Genomic DNA, 16535 nt, shown 5'->3' on the forward strand with positions numbered 1-16535 from the left:
GGGGACGGGGTGGGTCCCTCCGACCAATAGCGGCGCGAGGGCTGGCGCGGGGCGGGATCCCGCCCGGCACCATCAAGTAGCCCCGGGAACGGCCGGCACCGCGGAGCGGTGGGCGGCCGCAGAGGCCGAGCGCTGCGCCGGTTCCCGCCGGACCTCGGCCAGTGCCCGCGCGGCCGCGTCCTGCGCAACGCTGCCCGCCTCGGCCCGCCATGCGCCCCCCTACCCCGGCCGCGCTGGGGCTGCTGCTGCTGCTGCTGCTGCCGCCGCCGCCTGGTGAGACCGCCAAGAAGGCGACGCCCTGCAAGCGCTGCCGGGAGCTGGTGGACAAGTTCAACCAGGTGGGCCGGTCACCCCACGCAGACGCGGGGTCGGGGTCGGGGTCGGGACCGGCCTTGGGGGGCGGCGGGGCCGGGGTCGTCCCGCGATGGACCGGGGTCCTGGACCCAGGGTAAGCCTGCGGTGGATCGGGGTCGGCCCACAACGGTCGAGGGTCACCCCGAGATGGGCCGGAGTCACTCCACCATGGACCTGAGGTCAACCCACAACGGACGAGGATCAAGGATCCAGGGTAACCCCTCCGTGGGCCAGGGTCACCCTGAGTGGGCCGGAGTCACTCCACCATCGACCTGAGGTCAGCCCACAAGGGACCAGGGTCAGGGACCCAGGGTAGCCCAGAGATGGGCCAGAGTCAGTCCTGACACGGACATCACCCTCGTGATGGACCCAGGATCACTCACGCAATGAATGGCGGCGACCTGTCAGGGGGCTTGGGGAGTCACCATGACGGACTAGGGTTGCTCTCACAACGGACGTGGGTGGGGGCAGCGGCACTGAGCCCCGTCTCCACCGTGTCCCCGCAGGGAATGGTGGACACCGCAAAGAAGAACTTTGGCGGCGGGAACACGGCTTGGGAGGAAAAGGCGCTATCCAAGTATGAATTCAGGTGGGTGCCACCACCCCTGCTCTGGGCAGCCCAGCTTCGGTACTTGACATGTTCCTGTGAACGTTGTCACCCGCGTTGATGACAAATACATGGAAGGGTCCCTCCCATAGCGTCACCTGTCTGCTGGCCCCTACGTGGCCTTTTGGCTTCCACACTTATCCCCGTATCCAGTCCGCACACAGTGGACTGGGTGGTCTCTTAACGATGCACCCTGGACGGTGAGTCCCCCCACGTGAAATGTCACTGGCTTCCCCTGCTGGTGGGGTTAGCCCTCTCTCCTCCACCCAGGACTCCAGGCCCTGCCCCCAACTTCAGGGGCTCCCCTGGTGGGCCCCACACCTGCCACACGATCACTTGTTCTCTGAGTTTCATTCATCACAGGGCACCCAGCCCACCTGATGTGTCTGCTGAGGGTCTTTTCCTACTGAAGTGCCACCGTCCTTCCCGCCTCGCGCCAAGTGGGGACGTCCTGTGGGATGGACACTGATACCTCGACTCGCCTCCTCACTCTGTGGTGCTGATGGGCTTGTGTTTCAGCGAGGTCCGGCTGCTGGAGATCATGGAGAGCCTGTGTGGCAGCAGTGACTTCGACTGTCACAGCATGCTGGAGGAGCATGAGGAACGCCTGGAGGCCTGGTGGCTGAGGCTGTGAGCGTCCCACACCCCCTGCGCCCCCCACCCTGTTCCCCAGCCCCAGGGCCCCCCCCCATTCCCCCAGCCCTGCACCCCTACACCCAGTGCATCTCCCGCACCCCCCGCCCCGTTACCGGGCCCACCTCGCGTGCCCCAGCCTGGCTCTCCAGCCCCCCCACCCCAACCCTGCTCTCCCTGGGTGTTCGTGGAAACACACGAGTGGCTTCTTACTTTTTAATTTATAATTTTGAGATAATTTCAGACCTCCAAGAGTTTCCACACGCTCGTCTTCTCTCTTGTCCGCACGTTAGCATCTCTTATTACCTTAACACGATAATCCCGGTGAGGTCCGTAACTGGAGAAGTCCGTCCCGCCCGCACTGGTGTTTCCCTGACGTTACGATACGCTGGAGCACACGTCGTCATAAACTATGATTTTATGTTGAAGAAATCTGTCACGTGAGCTTTAACGAACGAGTTTTCGATTCCTCAGGAAGAAGGAGTATCCTGACTTATTTGAATGGTTTTGTGTGAAAACCCTGGAAGTTTGCTGTTCGCCAGGAACGTACGGGCCAGACTGCCTTGGTACGTTTTTCTCGGGGACTCTCAAGTGCCCCAGGTCATTGGCGGTGCCCGTGTGGTGATTCCCGGGCGGGCGGGAGCAGGGTCGGCAAAGGGACGGTCCATGCCACCTCCACCTGGCCCTGGGGCTGCTGTGTTGCTGCTGCCCTCACCCCAGGGACCTTCTCCTTTGGTCCGCACCGCTCTGAGCCTCTGATCCCAACTGGGCTTCTAATTCAGTCTCTACAGACCTCCCATAGTCCACCCGTGGGCCAGTTTTAACCTGCCCGCATGGGCGCCGCCCCCTGAGTGCAAGGAGGTGGCTCTGTGGCTTGCGTGGCCCCCGGCCCAGCTCTGCCCACGGAGGAGCAGAGACAAGTCTGGGGCAGGGAGGGACAGTCACATCTGTCAGGATGGATGCGTCGTGCCAGCTTTAAGTAGGGAAGCCACACTCTTACGTCAAGACATGGACTTCGAAACCGAAGCCACCAAAGTCACTCACCTTGATCAGCTGGGTCAAGTGGCACATTTTCCAAGTTCAGACTGTCTCCCTGGCCGCGGCCCCCTCCTGCCTACCTTTCCTCCCGTCCCGCTGCCACGGGGCTGCAGCGGGCCGATGTCACGGTCCCAAGCAGTCCTATTCGCTCCACGTGTGAGCATCCTTGTCCCCAGGTTTCAGGTGAGGCTGCCCAGAGCCCCCGGCTGGCTCCCGGGCAGTGACCCACATGCCCACAGGCCCCCAGGTTGCATGCAGGCTCCTGTAAATCCCAACCCCAGGCGCTTGTTCTGGGGGTGAAGCGTGGCTTGGATTTTAGCGGGACTTCCAGAAAGCTACTTTGTGAGCGGGGGTGGGGGGCGTCCTCTGGGTGTGAGCCCAGCCCCCGCCCCGGGGCTGAGCTCTGAGCGGTGGGTCTGTGTCGCCCCCAGCGTGCCAGGGCGGGTCCCAGAGGCCCTGCAGCGGGAACGGGCACTGCAGCGGGGACGGCAGCAGGCAGGGGGACGGGTCCTGCCAGTGCCACCCTGGGTACCAGGGGGCCACGTGCACCGACTGCGTGGATGGCTACTTCAGCTCGCTGAGGAATGAGACGCACAGCATCTGCACAGGTACCGCAGCAGCGCGGGCGGCCAGGGCTTCAGCCCACGGTCCTCGGCGCGACAGACGCATCCCTTGGCTCTTACCCGCATCCCGGGAGCCCGGGGGGCACACAGGAGCCACGGGAAGGGAAGGAGGAGGATGGGCCGCGGTGCTCTTGCCTCCCAGCCCTAAACAGCCCCCGGGAGGGAAGTGAGTCCCGTTCTCCCGACATCCTCTGGAGAAGGAGGGGAGGGTGGACGGTGTGTCACAGCCATGCTCATCGGGCTCCTGGTGACCTGCTGCCTTTAGTGTCCCCTCGCGGGCTTGCCCTCCCTCTGTGGCTGTCGTCAGCGCGCGGTCACCGAGGCAGAGCGTCTGGAGTGAGCGAAGACCACCCTGGGCCCCGGCCCGCGTTGCTGCAGGAGGTGGGGTAGAGGGGGGGGGGGGCGCGCACAGGAACGGGGTGCTGAGGTGACGTGGCGGGACCTCCCGGCCCCAGGTCCCCTTGAGAGGACACACCATCTCGGCTACCCTGGCATCGAGTGCGGGGGGGCTCTCCTACCTGGGTCTTCAGAGGTGTCCTGGGCGCTCCGGGTGAGCACTCAGGCCCTGAACTATTTCCCTGGAGTCGAGGAGAGAGCCCCCCGTTTGTTTTCTCCGGTCACGTCCGGATCACGAATCGCAAGAGTGGTTTTTTCTGTCGTTGACTGAGAGCCGCTTTCGGGGGTTTCTTCCTTATTTGTTTCTGGGTTTTGTTTTCGTTCCACTGCAGGTAAATTTCTGAGATGATCTCTGTGTCGGGCTTGTTACTCAGAGCGGGATTTACGCTTACTGGCGGCCGTCCCGCCTCTGCTTTCCAGCCTGTGACGAGTCGTGTAAGATGTGCACGGGTCCCACCAACAGAGACTGCGGCCAGTGCCAAGCGGGCTGGGTGCGGGAGGACGGCGCCTGCGTGGGTGAGGCTGAGGCTGCGCGGGCTCCTGGGGCCTGGCCTTCCCTCCCCCTCCCCCTTCCCCCTCCCCCTCCCCCTCCCCCTCCCCCTTCCCCCTCCCCCCTCCCCCTCCCCCCTCCCCCCTCCTCCTCCCCCCTCCCCCCTCCCCCTCCCCCTCCCCCCTCCCCCTTCCCCCTCCCCCCTCCCCCTCCCCCTCCCCCTCCCCCTTCCCCCTCCCCCCTCCCCCTCCCCCCTCCCCCCTCCTCCTCCCCCCTCCCCCCTCCCCCTCCCCCCTCCCCCCTCCCCCCTCCCCCCTCCCCCCTCCTTCCCCCCTCCTCCCCCACTTCCCCCTCCACCCCCTCTTCCTTCCCTCCTCTCCCTCTTCCCCCTCCTCATCCTCCTCCCTCCCTCCTCCATCCCTCTTCCCTCCCCCCTCCCTCCCCCTTCCCCTCCCCCTCCTCCCTCCCCCCTCCCCTTCCTCCTTCCCCCCTCCCCTCCCCCCTTCCCCCTTCCCCCTCCCCCTCTTCCTTCCCCCCTCTTCCCCCCTCCCCCTCCTCCTTCCCCCCCTCCCCTCCTCCTTCCCCCCTCCCCCTCCTCCTTCCCTCCCGCCCCCTCCTCCTTCCCTCCTTTCTCCGTCCTCCCCCTCCTCCCCCTCCCCCCTCCCCCCTCCCCCCTCCTCCCCTCCCCCCTCCTCCCCCCTCCTCCCCCCTCCCCCCTGCCCCCTCCTCCCCCTCCTCCCTCCCCCTCCTCCTCCCCCCCTCCTCCTCCCCCTCCCCCTCCCCCTCTTCCCCTCCTCCCCCTCTTCCTTCCCTCCTCTCCCTCCTCATCCTCCTCCCCCTCTTCCTTCCCTCCTCTCCCTCCTCATCCTCCTCCCCCTCCTCTTTCCCTCCACCCCCTCCTCCTGTTTTCCTTCCTCCTCTCTTTCTCCCCTTCTTTCTCTCTTCTTCTCCCTCCATCCTTTCCATCCTCTTTTCTCTCCCTCTTCCTCCTCCTCCCCCTCCTACCCCCCGACTCTTCCCCTCTCCTCCTTCCCTCTTCTCTTCTTCTCTCCTTCCCCTTCTCTCTCCTCCCCCTTCTCTTCTCCTCCAGCCCTCATCCCCTTCCTCCCACTTCTCTCCCCCCTCCCTCCCTCCCTCCCTCCCTCCCTCTCCTTTCTCTAGGACCTGCTGGTGTGTGGCCACTGGCAGGGAAACTGAGGCACAGACCTCCCTTTGGCCTGGAGAGCCACACACAGGTGCTTCACAGCCACAGAGAGGAGGCATGCCTTCTGACACACACGCTCCAGACCTGAGGCCCCGGGCCTTGGCTCTCCCCACCCATCCCCTCCCCACCCAGCCTGGTAGCCACTGCCCGCTTTGCCTGTATCCTTTTTCTGAGCTGCAGCGGGCCCCGGAGCACTGGCTCCAAACCCAGCCCCGCAGAAGGCCCCGGGGAGGGTCTGGCAGTGGCCGAGGGGCTCTTCCCCGGGTCCGAATGCCGGCAGGCAGGTGGGAGGAGGGGCGGGTCGAGGACGGGGTGCCCTCCTCCCCTCATACGTCAGCTTTGGTTTTGCCCCTCAGTTAGGGGCGTCAGGCTTGTACCTGACGCCTCCAGTGGGGAGGGAGGGGCCCCGACACCGACCTGGAGCTCATCGGAGTCCACGCGGAAGCACAGAGTGCTCACGTGGTAGCCATTGGTCCCTCGCAGCGGCCCCTCCCCTGGGACCACTTAATGTCCCTGGTTGTCACCCCTGCACGTGGGAGGCCACCTCCCTGTCCGGCCCCAGCCCCAGGTTGCATCATCACGAAGGTGGTCCGGGCTCGGCCCCTCACGGCTGTGCCGCTGCCTTCCAGACGTGGACGAGTGCGCGGCCGAGACGCCTCCGTGCGGCGACCAGCAGTACTGCGAGAACGTCAACGGCTCGTTCGTGTGCGAAGGTGCTTGGGCATGGGCTCCTCCGGGGCGGGCACGCACCTCCTGGGCCCTGGGCCCTGGGCCCTGCCGATTCTCCCTTTTCAGGCGTTCACGTGACTTTCTTATGTTCTACCTACTTTAAGTTCTTTTTAACGTTTGTTTATTTATTTTTGAGGGAGAAAGAGCATGAGTGGGGGAGGGGCAGAGAGAGGGAGACACAGAATCTGAAACAGGCTCCAGGCTCTGAGCTGTCAGCACAGAGCCCAACGCGGGGCTCGAACTCACAGACCGCGAGATCGTGACCTGAGCCGAAGTCGGACGCTCAACCGACGGAGCCACCCAGGCGCCTCTCTACCTACTTTAGAAAGTTGAAGGTGACGGGCGCCTGGGTGGCTCAGTCGGTTAAGCGTCCAGCTCTTGATTTCAGCTCAGGTTATGATCTCAGGGTGGTGAGACTGAGCCCGCATCGGGCTCTGCACCGAGCGTGGAGCCTGCTTGGGATTTGTTCTCCCTCTCTCTCTGCCCCTCCCCCCACACGCACGTCCCTATGCACGGGCTCCCGCTCTCTCTCTCTCTCTCTCTCTCTCTCTCTCCCAAAAAAAAAGTTTAAGGTGGCAACCCAAGTGATAGATATTTGTTACAGAAAATTCAAATGAGTTGAAAGTAATATTTCAAAGCCATCAATTCCACGGAGAGGGAGCCTCTGTTACTAGTCCTAATACGCTCCCCAGCGTCTCCTTGCCATTTTCACTCAACGAGGCCGTGACCGTCTTCGTCCGTCCTGTCACGCCGTGTACGTCACATACACGCGTGTGTGCGATTGCAGAGCACGTCCTGACTCCGCCAGTTTCTTCGACAATCTGTATCGCTGGCTGTTTGAGTCAGACCAGTTCTCCCGCAGTTACGCACTTTGAATTCCTTGGTAGATAAAGCTTTCGTGTGGTCACCGTTTTCTCGCACTGGTTCCAAACTGCTCTGGGGGTGTGCGTTGTAGGGCCACGCCGTCCCCGGGAGGCTGGGGCCTCCCCACGTGCCGCGTGTGCCCCTCTCTGTGACGCGTGGGCCTCGCCTGGGAAGGTTATTCGTACTGAGCTCCCCAGCCGCCCGTCATGAGGAAGGCGGCCACCCCCGATACCGGCTCCAACAAGAGGGTGCAGAGGGTGCCTGTCCGTGGGCTTCCTGCGCACGGTCACTGAGTCTCCGCCCTGCCGCCTGAAGCCGTGCTTGGGGGTGGGGGTGGGGTGGGAGAGGCCGGAGCACCCGGGTTGCCACGTGGCGTGGCTCCAGACCCGTGTGCCCACAGGACGGTGTCTGATGTTGTCATTGCCTTTCCCCCTTGTTTCTAGAATGTGATTCTACCTGTGTGGGCTGCACGGGGAAGGGTCCAGAACAGTGTAGAGAGTGCGTCCCGGGCTACACCAAGGAGAGCGGCCAGTGTGCAGGTCAGTGCGGTTGTGTCTGTGCTGGGCTGGGATGGAGCGCTGCAGAGAGGCCACGATGTGACCGGTCCCGTGACGAGCTGGGGGGCGGGGGGCGCCGGCTCTGGCTCTTCTCCACAGACCCCGTTCCTCCAGCTTCAAGAGCATGTGACACGGGAGCAGCATACGCCTCCCCCCCCCCCCACCATGTGCGTGGTGCTGGTGATCCTGTGGTCTGGGGTCCCGCACCCCACCCCCGTTTCCCCGTCAGCCAGGGGTGACCCGGCCCCCGTGGTCCCCTCCACAGCTGGGGCCGGCTGGAACCCACTTGGAAAAGGGCAGCGAATCCACCGACCTCGCTGGGCGAGCTTACGCCGGGCCTCCCGCCTCCTCGCCTGCGCCGTGCTTCTCTGCTTTCCGGCCGCGCGTGGCCTGACCCCCGACGCCTCTGTTAAACTCCGCCCTCTTCCTCTCTTCTCCAACGAGATGTTTCCGATCTTCGGCTCTCTGTGCGCGAGCGAGTTATGAGAATCTCGTGATCACGACGTGTGTCTGCCGAACAGAGGAATCCGTTACAGTGGTTACAGTGGGATGTCTTTACCGCAGACGTAGACGAGTGCTCGCTGGCGGAAAAAGTGTGCACGAGAGAAAGCGAGAACTGTTACAACACCCCTGGGAGCTACGTGTGCGTGTGTCCCGAGGGCTTCGAGGAGACGGAAACAGCCTGTGTGCGGACGCAGACCGCCGCGGACGGTGAGTGGCCTGGCTGCGGAGCCCGGGCAGGGACACCGGCCACCGGGCCACAGCCGCCGGCTCGGAAACACACAAAAAGTGGCCCCGGGAGGGTGATGGCTGGGCTTCCTGAAGACAAGAGGGTGACGGTCCCCGTGGGGAGTCCCAGAGGTCATGCACAGACTGAGGTGTGGGCGGGAAGCAGAGTCAGTGACACCAGAATCAGCAGGCGGGCTGACGGCAGAGGAGCCACCGGACGGTCCCCACGTGGTCCGTGCGCCAGCTTCCCGGAGGCCTGAGGCCAGGACCCGCTCTGAGCCTCTGGGCAGGGACCCTGGCCTCCTCCGGCTTCCGGTGGCTGTGCGTCTTGGATCCCCGGGGCTTACGGCCCCATCCCTCCAGTCTCTGCCCCTGTCCACGTGGCCTTCCCGTGGCCTGTGCGTGTCCACGCTTCCCTCTCCCCGTATGGACACCGGTGACTGGAGAAGGACCCGCCCCAGTGACCTCTCCTTACCTTGATCATCTGTGAAGAGCCCGTTTGCACACTAGGCCCAGCTGACAGCTCCTGGGTTAGGAGGTCACCACGGCTCCCGGGAGATGTGGCTCTTCCCACGAGGCTCCTAGAAGTGCTGCGACAGCACGGAGTGGAAGGGACGCGTCTTCCCCAACGAGTAGGTTGTGCCGCAGAATCCAGGAGCCCCCGGCCCCGAGCGGGGTAAAGCCCAGCGAGCACACAGCCTCGTAGGACACCCCGAGCACCAAGGACAGGAGCGCACCAGGCGCCAAGGGAGCGAGGACACAGCAGAGGACGGGACAGCAGCCACACGCCACCTCTGCCTCGGCGTGGCCTCCCCGCCCACGCCCCTCCCCATCATCCATCCGGGCCCCCGTCCCGCCCAGCTGATTCCGGAGCGCCTGGCCGCCCCCCCCTCGCTGTGGGGCCAGCGGGCCGCCACGTCCGGGAGGAGCCAGCGCCACCCCGTCGGGACGTTTGTGCCCGCGCTCCGCCCCAGCCCCGTGAAAACCTTGCGGCCTCAGCCTCGGGGCCCTCGTGCGGGGATTTTACCAACTCTGTTTGTTTCCTGGCAGAAGTCCCAGAAGACCCAACGCAGCCGCCCGCGCGGGAAGATCTGTGACGTGGGTCCGGAGCCGGAAGCCGGACCTGCCCTTTAAGTTATTGAGACTGACGCCCGGGGAAGGCGGCCCCCACACCCGCGCTCCTCCACGGACGGTCGAGGCGAGCTGCTCCCCCTCAAACACTTGTGCCCATCTGGCATCTGGAAAAACCACAGTTCCTGCTTGTTCTTGAGCAGATTTGTATATTTTGCTACCGTTCTTTATAATAAAATTGACCATTGGAGGAGTCAGGCACAGAACACGTGTGAGTTTGTCTCACTGCAAAGCACGAACGACTTGGGACGGAGTGAGCTCCGTCCGCCGTCGCTGTCCCCCCCGCTGGGGCTGGAAGGCACCCCTGACCGCCCCGCACGGAGAGGACACAGCCTGCCCCTGCCCGCCCTGAGGCAGCCCGCTTCGGGCTTTCAGCACAACAGGATCGGGACAGCTGTGCCACCGACGGGCCCTCGGGCAGGCTACAGCGGAGAGAAGCGTCCATCACAAGCCCCAGGGCCAGTTTCTCATCCTTGAATGAAGCAGCTGAGAGTGATACAGGCTGTGGCTCCACGGGGAGGCCTCCCAGGGCCCCCTCCCCCCCACCAGTCGGCGCGGCCGCCCCAGGAACCCCCCACCCACGTGAACGCCCGGTTCCCCGAGCACCCTGCCTGCCCCACTGCTGTTACCCCTGCCCCACTGCCGTCCACACGGGGGGTCACCCTGGGAGGCGGCCTCCTGTCTCCCGCTGTCCTGGCACCGAGGACCTCGGCATCCTCGCGACATCCTGTGGTACCTGCTCTGCGGGCCCAAGGTGGGCACCTCAGTGGCCACAGGGGACACCCCCTGCCCCAAGTCTTGTCCCTGGTTCTCCCCGGGTCCCCGTGCCCCTCGGCTGGCCTCCCATGCTCTGTTGCCATGTCTGTGCTGGGGGACAGGGAGCATTCCCTCCCAGGCCAAGCGCCCCTGAAGTCCTAGAAGACAGGGCCGAGTTGACCAGGCAAGGCCAGCCTGCGGCTCTTGTCCAGTCCAGACCTGCTGGGGAGTTCACACGGGAGACAGCCCTGTCATCACGCTCTGGGGACTGGGCTGGAGGTCCAGGCAGTGGGAGCACAGTGGTGGGAGAGGTCACCACCAGACAGCTGATGGCCACATGAACTGGGAAGGGAGGACGCAGCCCTGTACTTGGGCGGCTTCCAGAGAACCCTGTGGGCTGGGGGCTTCGTGGAGGGAGGGAGGGCAAACCTGAGAGCCAGGGGCTGGTAGAGCCCCGCACGGGTGGGGGCAAGGACGGGGAGGCCCAGAAGGGAGGCCCCCGGTGGATGAGGGGCTCCCTCCACAGCTCGAACCCCAGCAGAGGGCCAGGCCAGAGCAGGTGGGCATGTGGGACCCAGGCCAGGCCCGAGTAGCCAAAGCCACAGGCCACATGGCTGGCATGGAATCGACCCCAGTTTCCAGTTGGAAGCCAGAGGGTCCTGAGTCTGCCTGGTGGGTCACCTGGGCAGCAGCCCACCCCTCCCAGGGCTCTGTGGACAGTGGCACCCCCTCCCCGCCACTGCACAGGTGACCTTGGTAGGTGTCTGAGGGGCTGTCTCCTGGCAGTGGGAAGGGCCAGGCCCTGCCGTTGTGGATGCTAAGACATCCCTGCAGGTGGCTCCCCACGTTGGCCCCCCGATGTCTGTGGGGTCCTCTGTGGGGTCTGAACCCTGCCCTTTGCCCCACCGAGGCCGCGCCCTGGACCCCCACCATGGCACTCGGCCCCGGGCCGCTGGGGAGGGATAGGGCCAGCGTAGGCATCTCCGAGCCGACAGCAGCTGTGGCCACAGGCCCGGGGTGTGTGCCCCATTGACCCCCCTCTCGTCCCGCTCAGGGCCCCCAGCCCCTTCGCTGCCTCTCTCCCAGGGGGAGACTGGAAGCGCCAGGCCGACCTGGCTCCTGGAATCGCCGAGCGGGGTCCAGGTCAGGGCCTTCGTCCTGCTGGGGACACTGGGTCTGGCTCCTCTCTGCTCGGCTGTCACCCCTCAGAGTGGCCTCTTCCCCAAGCCACTTCCCTTCCCTGGCTGGGGGGCGGGGGTTGTCTGCTCTGAGGCTGCGGTCTGGAGCCACTGGTCAAGCCCCCCCGCCTCAGTAGTCTCCTTGCCTGTGAACAGGAGCACGTCCCCAGACAAGGGACCTGGAGATGGAGGCGGAGGGCCCCACGCAGCCCCTCGTGTGTGTAGGGGGTGGACTGGGGCGAGGCGTGGGCGGGCAGGGTGGACTTGAGCCCAGCAGCACCTTGCCAGGCCCAGCGTGGGGCTCAGGTGCAGGCAGGAGCCAGGTGCCAAGGTGCAGGGACGCAGGGGCTGCGAGCCTGAACGTCAGGGTCCCAGCCGGGTCTCCGGGTGACTGTGGAACCCCCCATCCCTGGTGGCGACCCCTGCCGAGGCCCCGCGGACCCCCCTCCGGCCCCAGGTCGGCCGCCGGAAAGGATAGTGAACGGACAGCGGGGCCCCCTCCCTCAGGCGGAGCCACCGCCGGGCTCGGCTGGTGGGGACGCGGCCAGCAGGTGGCGCTGCAGCACCACCCCGGGCTCCCCTGCCGCGACTGGAGCCTGGGCTGGAGGTGGGTGACCCTGAGGAGGGCTGAGGTCCCAGGGCAGGACATTCTGTGGGCGGTACCCCCCCCAGTCCCCTTCGCCGACGGAGATCAAACCTGTGGAAGAAACAGGGAGAAAGGAAGCCAAGCACGATACAGCCACCGTGACCCCGCGCTGTGGCCTCAGCGCCCGGCAGGGAGCCCAAACCGGATGACCCTCTGCTCCCTCTTCCCACCCTGGACGCCCCCTGTGGAGGGGCCTGCAGGGCAGCGACCCAGCCCACCCTTTGCCTCTGGGACACCTCTTCCGGCTTCAGGACCACCGTCAGGCAGCCTGCCTCCCCTGCTGGCCCCGGGCACGAGGGGCCTGGAGGACAGGTGTCCTCCTCTGGGGACACAGCACCGCATGCGGGTCCTGGCGTGGCTTCCAGCCCCGCAGGGCGTGGCCTGTATGTACCCTGTCAGGCCAGGAGCTTCCAGAAGTGTGGTGTGTGAGAGCCCCATGGTCACGGCCCACCCTGCCCCGGGTCCCCCGGTCTGCTGTGTCGTTCCGTGGGGTCCTGCACCACAGGGGCAAACGTTTGGTAAGCCGGTGTTCTCCACTGGGGGCCCCGGGTACATCGGTCACAACTGGGTGAGGGGGTGCTACTGGCTCAAGATGGGGGGGGCAGGAAGCCGTTCAGCACCCTCAGTGCCCAGGATGCCCCCACGGAGAACGCTCCTGCCCCACCGCCCACCTCGCTGGGGGGATGCCGACCTCAGGCCCGGGCCTCCGTCCCCGTGACGCTGACTAGGGGTAGCCGTGCCGGGCTCAGCCGCAGGACAGACACGTGAGGAGCCATCACCTCCACTGTCCTGGCCGTTCTGTCTGTACGCGGCCGTGCCACCCGATGACAACGGCTTGCCACCCAAGCTGAGGACAGGCTGGCCGCTGTCATGTGGCCAAGGGGCTCTGTCCACCTGCCGCACGGTGGGTATGTTCCGGCAGGTGTGGACGCGGGATTTAAAATGTTCACCGCCGTGCCCGCCCAGAGTCCCCTGTGTGCGTCTCCCCAGACCCCCGCGGCCGAGAGCACCATTTTTCTCCTCCACGCCCCTGGCTGGCCAGCTGGGCCGCTTGCCCACGGGCCCCCTCCGCCACTGTCATCGTCCACGTGTGCCCACATACTGTGCCGGCCGTCCCTGGACCGTGATGGAGCTCCTCCTCCTCCTCCGCTGGTCACAGGAGTTCCTGGGAGGCCGCACGTGGGAGCGGTGGGACTGACGAATGGGCAGGGGCCGCCCGCGGGCGCCACACGGGTGGAGCCCACGCAGGTCCGGACCACCCGTGCCTGCAGCGTGCCACTGACCTGTGGCCTTGCCACGTCTCACCCCACGTGCCCGACCTCTTGACAGGGCAGGTCTGAGAAAGCCAGCGCCGGGCAGCCCGCCGTGGCCCCGTGCCAGGGGGGCCACTTTTCACAGGCCCGGAGCCAGGCCCCTTCTGCCGGAGACACCAGCCGCCCTGGAGCCCCTTAGCTCAACGCAGCGGGCCCCGTGCAGCGCTGGCCTTCCGTGGCACTGGCACTGGAGCACAATTCAGGGGTGCACACCGCTCCAGCACCCCGAAGCCCCCAGGTCTGCACTCCCCGTCCTCTGCCCGAGGGGGCCCCGTGCGCCTCAGGCCCCTGACCTCTCCCCGGAGAGCGCGTGTCCTGCGAAGGCCTCGCTGTGCTGATTCACAGGGTTGTCGATCCGGGGGACAGGTGTGCCGGGCCGGGGACCCTGGGCAGGAGAGTCACGGTGGCGGGGGGGACCACACGTTCTCTCCGAAAACGGTCTTGGATTCTCTTCCTCATCGGGACGGAGGGCGGTGCGGCCCAGTGTTTCCAGCTGTCCTCCCAGAGCCGTCACCACCGGCCTCTGGCCGCGGTCAGACTGGCGGGTGTAGAGGTGTGGCAGCACCAGCCCGCACCCGGCAGTCTTTAACCGCGTCACTGCCCGGGAAGTCCTGCTGTTTCTGACTATCTGGGTGGGGGGCAGTTGTGGACGCTTCCGTGGGGCTTGTCCCTCACAGTGGCCAAGGGAACGAGGTCGGCCACCAAGTATGTCCACTCCACCTGTCCATTCTGGGCGTGGGGAAACGGCCATCGGGTGCCCGTGTAGACAAAGGCAGGGACTAGACCCTGGCCACAATCACATTTGTGAGCCCCTGACTCTAACAGGGGAGCCACGGTGACGCTTCGGGCCTCAGGTTACTGGCATCAGCTGGAACCTCGTGTCCACAGCCCTCAAATGCTCGGGCGTGTCCCCTCCCCTGTGTTCAGTTATGGGGTCACGGGAAGGCCTGGCACCCTCCCCAGGGCGCAGACTTACCTGATGTTGCGAAGTCTGCTTCCCGAGGACCCGGCCCCCTTTTATTCTCTGGGTTCTGGGTCTGAAATCTGCCGTAAGCCTGGAAACTGGGCGAAGAAACTTTCACTGGGACCTCCTGGCCGGGCACCCTCGATCTCTTCTCTTTAGACGCCTGTCCAGTCTCCAAGAACGCTGTGTTCACCACAACCTCGGCCCCTCAGGCCCCGGCCCAGCTCCACCTGCGTCCACCTAGCCCCTGGTGGCCGGGCGCCATCATCCCTGTCACTGTCCATTCTGCGACAGCCGCTCCCCGTTAGCAGACCCTGCCGGGAGCCCACACTGACCTCCCCACAGAGCCGGTGCCTCTCCGAGTGTGCTCCTGACGGCTGGGCTGCACAGTGTATCCTCCAGGCCACCTGAGGAACCCACCCCCTGCCGCCCGGCCCCTTCCCAACATCCGCTGTGGCCCTTGTGACGGTCTGCCCTTTTCAAAAGCACCTCTCACGCTTCTAACCGTCTTCCCGGCGCCGTGACCGCACCACCTTCTGGGTCCAAGTCCCAGACCTCAGGAAAGCCCCCACAGTCAATGAGCTCCCCTTAACCTGCCCGGGATGAGGTCCTGGGTCCTGAGACCCGAGTCCCCTCTGCCCTGCACTGGGCCACCATGTCCCCAATAGGTTATGTCACTACTTAGCTCCGGGAGGGATACAGACAGGTCCTGGGGGTGTGATATTCCTGTTTTCTTCAAGGAAGTCTTCCCATAAAGGCACGGGCCACTTGTATAGGCCCAAGGACGGGGGGTTTGGGGGTCACCCCCTGTGCGCCATTCCCTCCAGCCAGCGCCTTCAAGGGAGCACAGCACACCTGCCAGGCTGGGTTCCACCCTCATGAGAGCCAGATCCTCTGACCACTGGGTCCCCCCAGGCCCCCCACGACATGTGACCCTTTCCCAGAGTGACAGGGGACGACACCATTAACCCATACTCTCAACCACCGGACTCTGCCCAGCCAGTGCGGCCCCCTCCCACACCACGGTGACAGTTGTGACCACAGGTGTTCCCACTGCGCGGAACGAGCCGGGTCCTCCTGTCCCTGCGGTGACCGTCCTGGACTGCCCTGGCTCTGTCCGCCTGCACTTGTTCCCAGAAGGGCAGTCGGTCCTCAGCTGACCCCCTGGGAAGTGTCCGCGCTGTGACTCGGGGGCCAGCCTTGGATCCCCAATGGAGGGACTGTTCGCTGGGGAAGAGCATGGCCATGGTCATGCCCACAGGGGCCAAGGTGAGGCCCCAACAGCCAAGGACAGGCCCTTCCTTCCCACGCCCCAGCGGCCGGCCACAAATCCCGGCACCGGCCTGACGCTGCGCCTCCTGCCCGCGCCCGTGTGCAGACCACCTCCCACCCACGCCTGCCCCTCCTGTGCCGCAGCACCTGGCCTCTCTCATCCCCATCCCCAGCTGCACCCACCCACGGTCCCCAGCCCCACCCCTCCTGCCCACTCTCTGTGTGGGCTCTTGGCAGAAGGGCAGGGACCACCCCCAGCAGCCCCCAACCAAAGACTGCCCCTCCCCACACCCCACCACCCCTCTCAGCCCAGGGCCACCCTCTGTGGGTCATCCTCTCCCCAGCCCCTCGCTACCTGCCCGGGTCCCGGACGAGGATGGACTCCTGAGGACCCCACCCCAGGCACTGCTCGCAGCTCATATATGCTCCCACCCCCACCGCCTTCCCAGACCCCACCGGGTCTGCCCTCTGACCCCTGCGGCACTGCTGGCCTCACTCGGGCTGTGGGTGTCAGGGCCCCGGAGACAGGCAGGCCTGGGCGGTGGGGGGGCCTCAAGCCGCTACTGGATGAAGGATGGTTGTGAGACAGGTGACGGGGGGGGGGGGGGGCACCCGGTGTGGTCATTCTCTTTGCTCTACTGGTCACCAAATTCATCTTCCCTGGGGTGGGAGCACGTCAGGGATATGGGGAGGGGCACTGGAGCCTAGGGCAGGGCGTAGGGCAGAGGCTTCAGTCCTACAGGGGGCGATGGCGGCAGAAGCCTCTGCTTGGAGTTGGGTGGGATCAGCCTCCAGTCTCTTCAGGGCAGGCTGCCATTCGGGACACGTGTCCCCCTCCTAGTCCAGGGGCCCCTCAAAGCCTCCATTGTGGCTGGGATCATCCCAGACGCCAGGCTGGCTGGCTCCACACCAGTGAGGGGCAGCCGCCGGGTTTGTGCTGGTGAGCCGGTGTGGACTGTGGGACCCCTAGCCTTCCAGAAACCCCTCCTCCCAGACCCAGTGGGCTCCTTTTCAGGACCCAAGTTTCCAGGTGACGTCATCACGCTGGGCC

At 65.6% G+C, this 16535-nt stretch overlaps 1 protein-coding gene and 1 long non-coding RNA gene across 7 annotated transcripts; one reads left to right on the forward strand and one right to left on the reverse strand.

Annotated features, from left to right (window-relative positions):
* The first annotated feature begins 41 nt into the window (after positions 1-41).
* CRELD2 (cysteine rich with EGF like domains 2) lies at positions 42-9561 on the forward strand. 6 transcript variants are annotated; one of them, XM_047866356.1, is made up of 10 exons: positions 45-338; positions 861-943; positions 1481-1591; positions 2069-2160; positions 3064-3240; positions 4072-4167; positions 5975-6058; positions 7382-7477; positions 8060-8206; positions 8735-9313. In XM_047866356.1, exons 1-10 carry the CDS (start codon positions 210-212, stop codon positions 8902-8904), a joined length of 1185 nt encoding a protein of 394 aa, XP_047722312.1. In that variant the 5' UTR covers positions 45-209; the 3' UTR covers positions 8905-9313. The 6 variants fall into 6 exon arrangements, 5 of the variants coding, with proteins under 5 accessions (XP_047722313.1, XP_047722312.1, XP_047722316.1 ...); XM_047866359.1 differs by having other exon boundaries at positions 46-338; positions 9284-9561; XM_047866358.1 differs by having other exon boundaries at positions 48-338; positions 9275-9561.
* LOC125170136 (uncharacterized) lies at positions 7394-8810 on the reverse strand. The gene is made up of 3 exons (XR_007153913.1): positions 8700-8810; positions 7809-8005; positions 7394-7516 (listed from the first exon to the last, which is right to left on the reverse strand). It is a non-coding gene; the product is annotated as an uncharacterized LOC125170136 (long non-coding RNA).
* Positions 9562-16535: the final 6974 nt, after the last annotated feature.

This window comes from Prionailurus viverrinus, chromosome B4 (assembly GCF_022837055.1).
Source record: "Prionailurus viverrinus isolate Anna chromosome B4, UM_Priviv_1.0, whole genome shotgun sequence".
In the NCBI taxonomy this organism is placed as follows: domain Eukaryota; kingdom Metazoa; phylum Chordata; class Mammalia; order Carnivora; family Felidae; genus Prionailurus; species Prionailurus viverrinus.

Coding starts and splice junctions, on each gene's coding strand:
- CRELD2 (XM_047866356.1), top strand. CDS start 210: ATGCGCCCCCCTACCCCGGCCGCGCTGGGGCTGCTGCTGCTGCTGCTG. Junction 944..1,480: donor CTATCCAAGTATGAATTCAG/GTGGGTGCCACC, acceptor CTTGTGTTTCAG/CGAGGTCCGGCTGCTGGAGA. Junction 3,241..4,071: donor GACGCACAGCATCTGCACAG/GTACCGCAGCAG, acceptor TCTGCTTTCCAG/CCTGTGACGAGTCGTGTAAG.